Source organism: Chiloscyllium plagiosum, unplaced genomic scaffold (assembly GCF_037043375.1).
Source record: "Chiloscyllium plagiosum isolate Xiang-an unplaced genomic scaffold, Cpla_swu_hap1 HiC_scaffold_10, whole genome shotgun sequence".
Taxonomy (NCBI): Eukaryota; Metazoa; Chordata; class Chondrichthyes; order Orectolobiformes; family Hemiscylliidae; genus Chiloscyllium; species Chiloscyllium plagiosum.
This window is the reverse complement of record NW_028270148.1, coordinates 14,005,673-14,020,564: the sequence shown is the minus strand read 5'-3', so window position 1 is coordinate 14,020,564 and position 14,892 is coordinate 14,005,673. Positions and strand designations below refer to the sequence as shown.

At 40.2% G+C, this 14,892-nt stretch overlaps 1 protein-coding gene across 1 annotated transcript in view; it reads left to right on the top strand.

Annotated features, from left to right (window-relative positions):
- ppm1g (protein phosphatase, Mg2+/Mn2+ dependent, 1G) overlaps positions 1-14,892 on the top strand; it is a 45,686-nt gene that overhangs the window by 20,634 nt on the left and 10,160 nt on the right. Inside the window, exons 4-5 of the mRNA XM_043695359.2 lie at positions 2,654-2,780; positions 6,294-6,802. Of these exons, the coding sequence (XP_043551294.1) occupies positions 2,654-2,780; positions 6,294-6,802 (636 nt within the window). The remainder of the gene's footprint in view (positions 1-2,653; positions 2,781-6,293; positions 6,803-14,892) is intronic.

Here is a 14,892-nt window from a genome sequence, read left to right as displayed (position 1 = left end):
ATTTTCCCTATATGCCCTCCGTTGTCCAGAGATACATGGATTCAAACAGCAAAGGCAATAACTGTGCAGATTCACTGCTGTGTCAGTTAGGAATGCGGCAGTGTAGGTTTCTTTGTGTCTCTCTCTCCCTCACTGACCATGTGGTCGCTGCCTATTTTTCTGCCTCCTCCTTTTAAACGTGTTGTTGTTTTGATCTTTTTACCCCAAAGTTCCAAAGCAATGCAACATCATATAAAACAGTACATGTTACTCCCAGAATTCAAAGAAATCACCTCCAACACTGAAAATACCTCAAAAAAAGCAGCAGCTCTTACAGCCGCAAGTTTTTCTCCGTCTTCCATCTTGGATTACCCAGAATCATCTTTTGAATCCATTCAAGTTTAACAACATCTTCCCTGTAGCAGGGAGACCGGAATTGAAGGCAGTATTCTAAAAATGGCCTTACCAGCGTCTGTGGAGTCTTAACACGTTGTCCCAATTCCTATACTAAATGCGTTGACCAATGAAGGCCAGTGTGCCAAGTGCCACCTTCACCAACTCCACTTTCAAAGAACTGTGCATTTGCACACCCATGTCTTTTTGTTCAGCAACACTCCCCAGATGAAAGCATTATGCAGGAAGTATCCAATTGTGTTGCATGTGCATTATGACACTTTTTGTGCAAAGGTGTGGGAAGAAGTGGAGTTATTTAAGGATTGGGAATTGACCTCTACAAATTTCTTAAACTCTCAGTTCATGACAAATATCAGGACCTGATTGTAGTAATCTCCATTTAGTTTGTTGACGATAGTTTTGTTTCCCTCCTAGTTTTTGGGGATGCTCTTTGGGTATTTGTCTCAACTTTGATTATGCTGAATGTTAAGAAGGTGGCTGGGTTTACTATCTTTAGGGATTTGGGTTTGACTTTTGGCAAGTTTTAAGTGTCTAAATGTTTGGACCCAGCGTCAAAATGGAAAACCCTTGCATTCCCTGATGTTGAGGGACCTTGTCTTGAATGCAAAGGTTAACTTAATATCTAGTGTGGGTGATAAAGGAATGGATTACCTGAGCAGTCAACTCTTGTGACACAAAGGAGGGGCAAGAAACCAAACTGGTGCAGGTGGGAGTAGTATGTAGCCAGACAATCTAAAAGGGAGGAAATGATACTTTTGAGCAAATGTGAAGGAGCATGGTTTTTTAAGCCTGTAAAGCCATTTGTCCAACATTTTTCAGTTCTGGCAGCTTCTTATTTCTTCCACCAGGTGATGCTGAAGAGCTACGTAAACTCATTAAGGGTGGCCTCAATATGGTTGTCAATTTAAGAAATCTGAATAATTTGCATGTTTTCCCCCTTACTCAGAGTGAAGCACTGTCGTGTTTCAATCCCAAGACCAGTGTTTTTTCTTTTGTAACTTTTTGTCCGAGCATAATTCGGTAATGCTGTAGGAATGTGACACCATTTCATGTCTTGCTTTATAATGCTGCTGTGAAATGTATTGGGATAGTTTGTCACGTAAATGCACTTATAGTTGTATAGTTGCTCTCATGGCAGTTTCCAAAGAACGGGCACGTTGTTTACAAGGTTTTTGTTTCTAATTATTTGGAAGTCAGATTGCAGCTGTAATATTATCTACTCCCAACTTGGAATTATTTAAGGCCTCTGTCATTTGTGGGGGGAAAAAAATTACCTTTGAAAACATTGCTCCATTTTTTGTTACAAGTGATTTTTTTGAAAAACTGCATTCTTCTAGTTAAGAAGTCAACACAGCATTGAAAGATCTTGGATTTATGTGATGCCTTTTACATAATAGCTGATCATTATTATTGACAAAACAGTGATGACTATTATTTCATGATCTATAACATCATCTGTGGGCACACAAACAGCCAAACAGATGAATAACCAATTTATTGTTTGACTGCTATTGGTCTGAGGGTTGGAGTTGGCCCAGATATGAGGGGACTTCTTTGTTTTCAAAATGAAAGGTCGTTACAGTCCACTTTGAGGGATCTTATGAGGCGAACTGCAAGTGCCAGCTTTTATTTCGCTGTGAAATCTAGAGTTGATCTTGAACATCAGCCTTCTAACACAGTAGCAATTAAATCAAATTGATGCTACTTGCTCACTACTATCCTCTGAGTTAACTGTTAATAGTGCACAGGAGTAGTTTGTGTTGAATTTTAGGTTGTTCTTTTTTAAGTGTAATACTCCAAAGAGGTTGCATGAGAAGCAGTTATGGTTTGAGTACAGGTTTTGTGATTTTCCTCTTCCAGTGCAACCCCATGTCCAATTATATTCGCTATTCTTTTTCTTGTGATTAGTATTCAAAACCCCTAATTTAACATTAAGATGGAGCAGCACAGTGGTTAGCACTGCTGCCTCACAGCATCAGGGTCCCAGGTTCAGTTCCAGCCTCTGGCGACTGTCTGTGTGGAGTTTGCACATTCTCCTCGTGTCTGTTCCGGTTTCCTCCCACAGTCCGAAGATGTGCAGGTCAGGTGAATTGGCCATGCTAAATGGCCCATGGTGTTAGGTGCATTAGTCAGAGGGAAGCGGGTCTGGCTGGGTTACTCTTCGGTGGGTCAGTGTGGACTTGGTGGGCCAAAGAGCCTGTTTCCACACTGTAGAGAATCTAATCTAATCTAATTTTTTCTTTACCTTTTTGAATTCAAGGCACTGGAGGATGCCTTTCTGTCCATAGATAGCAAGCTCACAGAGGAGATGGTAATCAAGGAACTTGCCCAGATCGCAGGCCGACCTCAGGAGGATGATGGCGAGAAAGTTGCTGACGAAGATGATGGTAAGCTGAAAGTAATCTGATTTTAAGTGGAGTGGGACCTGATTACACACAATTTAAATTCCACAAAAAGTGATACCCTGTTGCAGTCATCTGCAGGATCTCTTGCTAGCCACTTGCCGTCCTGACTTGGATATGCGTCACCATTTCTTCATTGTAAGTAATCCTGGAACTCCCTCCGTTAGCAGCCGTCTGAGTGCCACTGTTACCACATAGACTACAGTAGTTAATGAAGGCTACTCACCAACACCATTTCATGCAAATTGGAATCAGCAATAAATGTTGATCAGTGCCCACATCCCATAAAACAGATAAGTGGATTGAATTGAGTTCTGTTTACTGGTTGTCAGGGTCCAGAATGCATGAACAATGTAAAGAATTCAGTTTTGGTTGGGTGCCTTGTTATTTGATTTAAAGCAAACCAGTTATTCCCTAGAAATGTACAACTGATTATAATTGTATTTTTATTCTTGTTTTCTACCATGTCATTAATCCTCCCTCACTACTATGCATCTTGTATGTCCCTGTGCAGCCATCTTTATATCCTATTCACAACTTACTATATTTATCCAAGTTTGTCGTCGGCAAATTTATATGGTATCCTAGTCTCAGTAATTTTGTTTTTATTTCATTTATGGGATTTGGGCATTATTGGCTGTGCCAGCATTTATTGCCCATGCGTGATTGCCTGATGGAGAGCTGGTAAACCCATAATGCCATTCGGGAGGAAATTCCAGGATCTTGTGACCCAGTGACCATGAAGGGACGATGATATATATCCAGTCAGGTTGGTGAGTGCCTTGGAGGTGAACCTGCAGTTTGTGGTGTTCCCATGTACCTGCTGCCCTTGTCCTTCTAGCTGGACGTGGTAATGGATTTGAAAGGTTCTGTCTTAGGATCTTTGACTTTCCACAGTGCATCTTGTACACAGTACACCTTGTTGCGATTGAGCAGTGACTGAATGTTTGTGGATGTGTTGCAAATCAATCGGGTTGCTTCGTCCCAGGTAGTGACAAGCTTCTTCAGTGTTGTTGGAGCTAAACCGCACCCAGCCATGTTGAGTATTCTGTCACATTCCTGACTTGTGCCTTGTTGATGGTGGACAGGCTTTAAGGAGTCAGGAGGTGAATTACTTAAGTATTAATAGACTTCAATCTGTTCTTTCAGTCACTGTGGTTAGATAGTCTCTTATTTGAGATGATCATTGTCTGGCATTTGTGGGTATGATAATTCCCCCATTTCAGCCAAAGCCTGGATATTGTCCAATTCTTTTTGCATTTAGACATGGAATGCTTCAGTTTCTGAGGGATTGCATATGGTGCTGAACATTGTGCAATCATCAACATTCCCACGTCTGACTTTATGGTGGAGGAAAGGCCTAGGATGCCACCTGAGGAATTCCTGCAGCTGTGATGACTGGTCTCCAAACGTATCTGTCTTCCTATATGCCAAGTATGACTCCAACCAATAGTTTGCCCCCCGATTCAGATTGATTCTGGTTTTCCTGCAGCTCCTTGATGCCCTACTTGGTTGATGCCCCACTTGATGTCAGGAGCTGTTACTCACTTCCCTTCTGGAATTCAGGTTTTTTGTGTTTGAATCAAGGCTGTAATGAGGTCAGAAGCTAAATGGCCCTGGCGGAACCCAAACTGGACGTCTGTATGCGGGTGCTTCTTGTTGGCCCTGATAATGACATGTTCTATCACTTTACTGATGATCCTAAGTAAATCAGTAAATTTGTCCAGTTTTTTGAATACAGGACATACCTGGGATATTGCATACATTGTTGAGAAGCTGCCAGTGTTTTAGCTGTACTGGAACAGCTTGTCCACTGCTGCAGCTGTTCTGGGGCATAACTCTTCAGTACTGTTGCTGGAGTATTGTCAGGACTCGCAGCTTTTGCAGTATCCAGTGTCTCCAACCATTTCCTAATAACACGTGGAGTGAATCAAGTTAACTAAATAATCATCTGTGATGATGTGGGCTTTTGGAGGAGGCAAGTTTGATCATCCACTGTACTTTCATCTGAAGATTGTTGCGATTATGTTCAGCCTTATCTTTTGCTCTGATGGGGATATTTGTGGAATCGCTCCTCCAGTAAATTGACTGGATGTGGCAGGAGTGCAGAGTTGGTTGTGAAATTGCTTAACACTGTCTATCAGTTGCTGCTTATGCTCGGAGTCGTCTTATTTTGTAATTTCTCCAGATTGTCCATTCATTTTTATATATGTCTGCTTCTGGCATACCTTTCTGCAGTCATCTTTGAACTAGATTGATCCCTGGCTTGTTGCCAGGCCATGACGATTTAGATGTTGGGGTATGATACTGTACTGATGGTCCACAGCACCTCATGATTACCCAGATTTGAGTTGCTAAATCTGGTCAATGTCTGTCCCATTTAGCCCTATGGTAGTGTCACAGAACATGGTGTAAGATACTCAAAGTTTGTGTAAAGAATTGTCGCTCACTTGCCGTTTGCAGTTGTTGTGGGTATGTTCGCCGAGCTGGGAATTTGGTTTGCAAGTGTTTTGTCTCCTTTCTCAGTGACATCCTCAGAGCTGTGGAGCCTCCTGTGAAGCGCCACTTTACTGGTCAGTTGGAATTTATTTAATTTTGTTCCTGCTGTTTCCAGTTGCCGGTTTCAGTTGTTTGTAGCAGTGGTCAAGTTGGGTCTCGGTCAATGTGTTGATTGATGGAGTCCAATCAATAAAAACATTGCTAACCAAATTCCCAGCTCAGCGAACATACCCACAACAAATGTAAGTTATTATCAATGTGAAGCCAGATTTCATCTCCACAAGAAATATGACAATCACTCTTACCAATATTGTCATAGATGCATCTGTGGCAGGCAGATTGGTGAGCATTAGGTTACATATGTATTTTCCTCACATTAATATAGACTGTGTAAATAACTATCCCTGATCTCTGGCATTTGACTTTTAACTGTGTTGCCAACTTGATCCATTTTATTCCATCTCTTTACTGTTAACAAACCAATTCTCTATCTGTAACAATGTTACTCCTGTACTATGAGTTCTCATTTTGTGTAGTATCTTTGTGGCATCTTTTCAGCTGTCTTCTGGAAATCCACATGGACAGGTTACCTTTTTTATGCAGGTTGTTTATTACTTCTGAAAAGACCTATTTGTCACAACTAAATTTGATAGTGAAAGATATCCTACAAATCCACAACACCGGAGAAACTAAAAGAGGTTTTGAAATAGGTATGAACTCGAAATGGAAAAGAACAGGGAAAATTTTATTCATGGATTCCATCAGGCATGAGAATTTTATTAAATAACTTTGTGTATGAATTGTTGTAAAAACTTTTAGGTTTGATCCTTTAGTTAGGAGATATTTCATATGTGGATCAGGTTATGAGTGTACAGGTCTGGTAAAAGCATTCTTTCCCTTTCCAGTATGTTAGTGATAACTCCCTAAAGCTATTTAGTTGGTAAGATACATCCACCCCATAATAGATCAACAAAATTTTTTTTGTTTATTTTTTTCCAGTTGACCATGAGGAGGCTGCACTTTTACACGAAGAGGCTACAATGACAATTGAAGAGTTACTCACTCGATATGGACAACACCAGAACAGTGCCAAACATTCAAAGAGCAAAACTACCCCCACTGTTAAGAAACCTCTGCCTAAAGATGATGAGACAAATAAAACTGAAAAAGAGATTAATGGAGAGTTGGAGAGCAGTGAAGCAGGCATGGGTGAGAAAAAGAGCAAAAATGGAAAATTGGGGGAGACTGTCGGAATCTCCTCAAGTTCTGATTATGGAAGTGAGGAAGCTGGACTGGCAAGTGGAGATAGCATTACTGGATCTGGGTCAGACAAAGAACCTGCCAAAGCCAGCAAAGGCACCTCTGAAGAGGCTGTTGTGTCATCATCCACAGTTGATGCTGGGCCGTCCTGCTCATCATCTGCCAAATCACAGCGAGCAGCTAAATCTGTCTTCTTTGAGGACAGCGAGGATGAATCTGAAGAAGCAGAAGAGGAAGACAGTGAAGAGGTAGCTATTTCATTACCTTTTACAGTTTATTTTGAAGAAGCTGTCATTCTTTGGACCTCAGAAATAAGTGCAAGTGAGGAAGGTGTGAGCTTGAGTTAGGGGTTGAAGCTGTCTTGACTGCCAGTCTGCTCATGAGTATTTAATCCCTGAGATACTAGCAGGTTTGCTCAATGTTGTCCTCGTGTTTTTGGGTTTAAGGTTATGCTGATATGCTACAGCTGCTTTTCCAAGTTGCTGGAGTGCTCATAATTGATGATCTTTCAAAACAGTAGTTTTCCTGAACATTACTAAGTTGGTGTTATGGATGAATAGGTGTCAATTGAGGTTCAATACACAGATGTTTGAGGTGATGCACTTTGGTCATAATATAAAATAGGGGTACAGTTCTAAATAGGGTGCCGGAGTGGTAGAAACTGGGTGTATATGTTCACAAGGTCACTGAAGTTGGCAGGACAGGTGAAGAGAGCAGCTAATAAAACATACAGCTTTATGAATAGGGGCAAGTGCAGGGAGGTGGTGATGAACTTGTATAAGGTAATTTTTTGGACTTGAGAGCATTTTACACAGTTGTGGATGCCACAAACTGTAAGAAAGATATCAGTGCATTGCAGAGACTGCTGAGCAATATACAAGAATGGCGTCAGGAATGAGAAGTTATGAAGATGGATTGCAGAAGTTGGAACTGTTCTACTTGGTGAGAAGAAGGCTGAGAGAAAATCTGATTGAGGTTTTCAAAATCATGAGTAGGCTGTTCAGAGTAAATAGGGCGAAGCTGTTCCTGCTTGTTAAAGGGAAAAAAAGGTATAGATTTAAAGTGATGTGAAAACAATGTAATAGTGATGTAAGATAAAACCTTTTTCACACTGCTTGTAGGTAGGTTATCATTCGTACTGCCTGGAAATGTGGTGGATGCTTTCAGTTAAGGGATTCAAGAGGGCAGTGAATGATTATTTGATTAGAAATGGTGAGTAGGGATGTGGCAAAAGGCAGGTGATTGACACTAGGTAATAGAACCAGTGCATGTGTGATCAGCCAAAACGTGCCAAAGGAGGCGATAACAATTGTGATAAATGCAGTACCTCATTTTACCTGACTTTCAGATTGAGCTGATTAAAAAATACTGGTCAGATTTCTGTACTTGCCACAAATTATTGATTACAAATAACTAGACTATAGCTGCAGATAAACAGACAAACCATTGGTGTGTAACTCTTTAAAAACTAAAAGTCTTATCCCCTTACAACCTCCTTCTTATACAAGCACGCACTCAGGAAAATAAATACAGAAAATTGATTATTGGTCGAGGTAGAAAAGCTGGAAAATCAGTTCAGTTGTCTTTCATTCCTGATTCCTGTGTTGAAATGGTACTTTAGCTAGTCAAGTTGTAGGTGTTTAGTTGACTTTTCTGAATGCTTTGAATCGTTTGTAAGAGACACACAGTGCATGGTTCATTTGTACAAATGTCTGATTTATCAAATGAAAAGTCACAGCTCCGAATAACTGCTACAGAAAAAGTAACCAGTTTTCTGTGAGGTTAAGTGGAGTTTTTTTAACGGCAGAGAACTGGCACCTTATGCAGGGGAGAACAACTGCACACACTTCTGACTTTTTGTCTCTCCCTCTATGTCTCTGTTTCTGTAACTTATTTCCAGTTTCAACCTGCTCAGTTAGCTCAGAACTAATCAGCATCACTTGTCAACAGCCCCTGGGCTCCTGATCATCTGCATATTGCAGGAGCCCATAGTTACACAAAGAGTTCTTTATAGCTGTCAAATTCTTTACTGTGAAATTATCCAGCCATCATGGTAAATCTCTGTATTATTTTAAACAGTTCTTTCTGATTGCAATTCATTTTTGTTAAGTTTAGAAAAAAGTCACTGAACAACTTATTACAGGGTAGTAACTACTCTGTTTTCTATGCTGAGGTCAGACAACCTGATGAAAATATTAACTCAGGATGTTGTAAGTCAAATGGTGCACTATTAAAATATTGTAATCAGTGTTGTGACTTGAGCATCCTCTTTTGTTTTCTTCCTCAGCCCAAATATAATTGAAAACACTAACCTTTGCCCGATTATGGTTCTACTGATGTTTGTTTTTTGCTACACAATCCGAGGGGCGATTCTGCACATATAAACTGCACATGTGCGGAAGGTTACATGGTTCCTTGTTTGCACACCATAAAAGTTATGGGTCTCTTTTTGAGAAGAAGATATGAAAAAAGTTCTCTCGGTGGGTTATTAGTCTTTAGAATTCTATTCCACAGAATGCGGTTATTTCAATATAGTAAAGGTTGAGTTGCGCAGATTTTTGTTTGGCAAGGGAATTGACATTTATGGGAACAAGCAAGGCAGTGATGTGAAAGCTACAATCAGATCAGCTGTGGTGTTACTAAATGAGGAGCAGGTTCAGTGGCCAAATAGCCTATTCCTCTTGCTTATCTTGAATGATTATTGGATGCCTTTGATGAAGGGTTATGGAGAGGCAGACAGGAAAATGGAAAATTCAGGCCACAGCTTAAGCAACCATGATCTTTATTGAAGGACCAAATGGTCTTGAGTCCTGCGTTCAATGCTTTCTTATATATGAACAAATTGGTGTACAGTTGACTGATACCTTTGCTTAATTTGATATTTTATTTGCCCATTTGGTTGAAAATACAATTCATTGCAACCATCCATTTGTTCTAAAGAAACTGCATGCCTTTTGAAGTTGAGTGCAGAGATCATCACACTAAAGCTATGAGGAATGCTATGGTTTGTGAACTGAAGGAAACCTGTCTGAGTTATTGAGCTATCCAATAAGGATGTGCATTGTGTCATACCCCAGACAGTTGCTTCTTTGGCACCAGCTGTTGTTCAGAAGGAAATGTGTATAATGTCACCTTTTGTTGTAAAACTTTGTTATCTCGAAGGTGACTTAAGTGAAATTCTGGGATTTACATATTAATGAACCGAAGCATTCTAAAAGTTGAAAGACTTAACAACAATCCAGGTTTCTTCAATATATCATTCAGTTAGTAAGTTTGCAAATGACACCAAAATTAGCGGTGCAGTGGCCAGCGAAGAGGGTTACCTCAGATTACAACAGGATCTGGTCCAGATGGGCCAATTGGGCTGAGAAGTGGCAGATGGAGTTTAATTCAGATAAATGCGAGGTGCTGCATTTTGGGAAAGCAAATCTTAGCAGGACTTGTACACTTAATGGTAAGGTCCTAGGGAGTGTGGCTGAACAAAGAGACCTTGGAGTGCAGGTTCATAGCTCCTTGAAAGTGGAGTCGCAGGTAGCTAGAACAGTGAAGGCGGCATTTGGTATGCTTTCCTTTATTAGTCAGAATATTGAGTACAGGAGTTGGGAGGTCATGTTGCGGCTATACAGGACATTGGTTAGGCCACTGTTGGAATATTGCTTGCAATTCTGGTCTCCTTCCTATCAGAAAGACGTTGTGAAACTTGAAAAGGTTCAGAAAGATTTACAAGGATGTTGCCAGGGTTGGAGGATTTGAGCTATAGGGAGAGGCTGAACAGGCTGGGGCTGTTTCCCTAGAGTGTCGGAGGTTGAGGGGTGACCTTTATAGAGGTTTACAAAATTACGAGGGGCTTGGATAGGATAAATAGACAATCTTTTCCCTGGGGTTGGGGAGTCCAGAACTAGAGGGCATAGGTTTAGGGTGAGAGGGGCAAGATATAAAAGAGACCTAAGGGGCAACTTTTTCACGTAGAGGGTGGTACGGGTATGGAATGAGCTGCCAGAGAATGTGGTGGAGGCAGGTACAATTGCAACATTTAAGAGGCATTTGTATGGGTATATGAAAGGAGGGGTTTGGAAGGATATGGGCCGGGTGCTGGCAGGTGGGACTAGATTGGGTTGGGATATCTGGTCGGCATGGACAGGTTGGACATCTCTATGACTCTATGACACTGTAATCTTTTGCTATAAGAGTTGTGTCTTATTCACCACAACTCCCTGATGAAGGAGCAGCATTCCGAAAGCTAGTCCTTCCAAATAAACCTTTTGGACTATAACCTGGTCTTGTGATTTTTAACTATGTCCATCCCACTCCAACATCAGCTCCTCCACATCATGGATAACTCGTTGAAGTTCTGAAATTTCTTTTTTTTTTGTAAAAATGCCCTGTGGAGAAAACAAAAAAAAATACAGCAGCGTTTAAACTGAAAGTTATTGAAGTTGCAGAGAAAACAGCTGTAGCAGCAAGAGAATTGTGTTTCAGAGAAACTTGAGTGACTGGAGAAAGATAGCGAACCAACTTCAGACAATGCTGAAATGAAAGTGTGCCAACAGAAGTAAACCAAGCAAGTGGCCACGATTGGAGAAAAACATTGCTAAGTAGGTACTTGAAAATCATCAAAATGGAAGATGTGTTAGTCATGAAGCCATCCAAATCCATGCACGAAAAAATCAAAGAAGGTGGCATTTCTAATTTTAAGACAAGTACTGGATGGTGCACAAGGATCATGAGAAGACATAACCTAGCACTTCAGAGAACTAAGATTGCATAAAAGCTGAACTAAAAAGTTAAGATTAAAAATCACACTTTAACTTTATCCACCCCCATCCAACACTGACACCTCCAAATCGTAAAAGACAAGGTGTTAGTTTGTAATACGAAATCGGCAGAAGAAAGGCTGCAAGTTATTGCACATTGGAAATCTAGATGAAACTCCTCTGACCCTGGACATGTCGGGGACTGTGAACCAAAAAGGAGAAAAAAATCGTATTGTTGAGAACACTGGCCATGAGAAAAGTAAGTTTACTTTTAGTTCTTTATATGGCTGATGGCACTAAGTTAAAACCGATGCCTGTTTTTAAGAGTGAAACTTTACCAAAGGGGAAATTTCCAAAAGAATTTGTCATCCATATGCATCCAGATGGATGAAGGAAGTTTGGAATTTATGACCCTGTTGGACTACATAAGGAAAAGAGTTTAGTCGTCTGGGACCAGTTTAGTCCCATTTAGTGAAGAATGTTGTTGTTAACGTCCAATCACATAATACTGACATCCTCAGTGAACTTACAAGTGTATTGCAACCAATAGATGTTGGTATCAATATGTCATTTAAGGCCATGAGAACGAAGTAACTGGATGTGTGAAGGAGAAAAAATATATGCGAAAGGAGGCAGTATGCGGGCTCCATCGTTGCCACTGATCTGAGAATGGATTGTTGATTTATGGAAGGAAATGAAAGCTGGCGCTATTTCCAAATCAATCAAGAAATGTGGAATTTCAAATGGATTGGGTGGGACAGAGGAAGATCATCTACGGGATGACATGAAGAAGAAGAAACAGATGATGTTCTACCACTAACTACAGATGATGAAAAGGATCCATACGAAGATATCATTCATCCTGATAGTTATGAAATTTTTATTCAGTGGTGAAGATATTGAACAGTGTGATTTTTGCAGTATTTTAGTACCACCTGTATTTGACATCTTTAATTGAAGATGTAACCTGTACCAGTGATTGTGATTTAAAGCTGTACTATATTTCTACTTCATTTGTATGTATAGATAAAAGCTTACAACTGGTAATACATTTTGTTTCTATTGTCTTTATCCGGTAATTACTGTAATTTGCATTTTTTTCTTTGTTTAGAGATTAACTGGACTTCTGCTAATGATATGGTATGAATTTCAGCTCCTCAAAAGTAGTATCCATGTAATAGTTGACCCCATAAATTAACTTCAAAAAGTAGTCTTTTAAAATTTGATTATTACTTGAGTATATACAGTACAAACCAGTCAGGATGTTATGAAGGTTGTGAAATTTATGCGGAGTGACTTGAGAAGCTAGTTCTTTCTTCATTTAAGATGTGACTAAAGGTGACTTGGTAAATGTTTTGAATTATGGTAAGGTAAGTAATTCATTTAATGATATTGGTTGGTAGTATACAGCTTTAATGTTCTTAGGTTTGTGGAATTGTTAACCATAACCAGTTGAATTTGAAATACTGATCTGTTTTGGGTCCCATATGAAAGGAAGAATGTGCTGCCATTTGAGAGGATCTAGAGGCGGTTTACAAGAATGATCCAGAGGATGAAGGGTTTGTCACCTGAACGGTTTAGAATTCTTGGGTCTGTAGCTGATGGACTTTAGAAGGATGGGGGTGGACCTGATTGAAACCGAGAAGCCTGGATAAAGTGTACATAGAGAAAATATTTTCGCTAATAGGAGAGACTACGATTTGAGGACACAGGTTCTGAGTGAAGGAGTGACCCTTCGGAACTGAGGTGAAGGGGAATTCCTACAGCTGGAGTGGGTAGTCTGTGGAACTCATTACTGCAGAAGTCTGTGGAGGACAGTCATTGAGTGTATTTACGACAGATAAGTTGTTGATTGGTAAGGGAATTAAGGGTCACAGGTGGTTGGAGGAAAAGCAGGAGAATGGGGTTGAGAAGCAGACTTGATGGGCCAAATGGCCTTATTCTGCTCCTATGTTATAACTATTGAATCAGTCTCTATGTCGCTTTTTAAAGAGATTGTAGTTACTTATTAGGTAAGATAAATTATAAGCAGGAAATTGAGATTAGAAAGAATTTACGACATGTTCACACAACATGGAAACAGACACTTCAGTCCAACTAGTCCATGCCAAACATAATCCCAAACTAAACTAGTCCCACCTGCCTGCTCCTGGTCCATGTCCCTCCAAACCTTTCCTGTTCATGTTTTTATCCAAATGTCTTTTAAAAATTGTAATTATGCTCACATCAGAAAGTTCATTCCACATGTGAACTACCCTCTGTGTAAAACAAATTTGCCCCTCATTTCTGTTTTAAATCTCTCCCTTCTCTCACCTTAGTGTGCCCCCAGTCTTGTAATTTCCCATCCTAGGGGAAAAAAACTACCATTAACTATAACCCGCATTGCTTTATAAACTTCTATTAAGTCGCCTCTCAATTTCCTACGCTCCAGTAAAACACGTCCCAGCCTTTCTTTATAACTCTAACCTTCCATACCTGGCAACATCTTGCTTAATCTCTTCTGAACCCTCTCCAGCTTAATATCCTTCCTATAACTGGGCAATCAGAATTGGACATAGTATTCCAGAAGAGGCTTCACCAATGTCCTGTACAGGCTCAACATGACTTCCCATCTTCTATAATCGAAGGACTAAGCAATGAAAGCAAGCATACCAAATGCCTTTTTAACTTCAAGGACTTATCTATCTGTACTCCTAGATCCCTCTGTTCTACAATACAACCCAAGGCTCTACCATTAATTGTATAAGCCCAACTATTCCCTGATGAAGGGCTTATGCCCAAAACGTCGATTCTCCTGTTCCTCGGATGCTGCCTGACCTGCTGTGTTTTTCCAGCACCACACTCTCAGCATCTGCAGTCCTCACTTTTCCCTAAGCCCAACTCTTGTTTGTTGTACCAAAACACAGGACCTCATTTATCCAGATTGAACTCCCATCGGCCATTTTTCAACCCATTGATCCAATTGATCATGATCCCTTTGTCATCTTAGAAAACCTTCTTCACTGTCTACTATGCCACCAATTTTGGTGTCATCTGCAAACTTATTAACCATGTCTTCCATGTTCTCATCCAGATCATTTACATAAATGACAAACCATACAGGACCCAGAACCGATCCCTGTGGAACACCATATATGCTGTTTATTAAGACTTAAAAATATAAGAAATAAGAGTGGGCCATTTGGCCCTTTTGAGACTGCTCTGCCATTCAGTATGATCATGGCTGATCATCTTGTCCCAGCTTTCTTCCTATACCCCTTGTACCCTTTAGCCCTAAGCGCTACATCTAACTCTCCTTTTTGAAAGTTTTCAGTGTTTTGGAATCAATGGCCTACTCCATAATCTTGGTATGTGACTCCTGGTTGTGGACTCCCATGTTATTGGGAACATTGTTCTTGCATTTACTATGTGTAATCCTGTAAGAATATTGTAGGTTTTTGAGTACACCACCAACGCACCCACACCCTCCTCTCAACTGGATATTGTTATTGCTGTTGTTTATATTTATATTGCTTAGTAGTTGCAAACCTCAAATCTTTCTGAAATAATTGAAAATGTGTATACTACAATGATGTCTGACTACT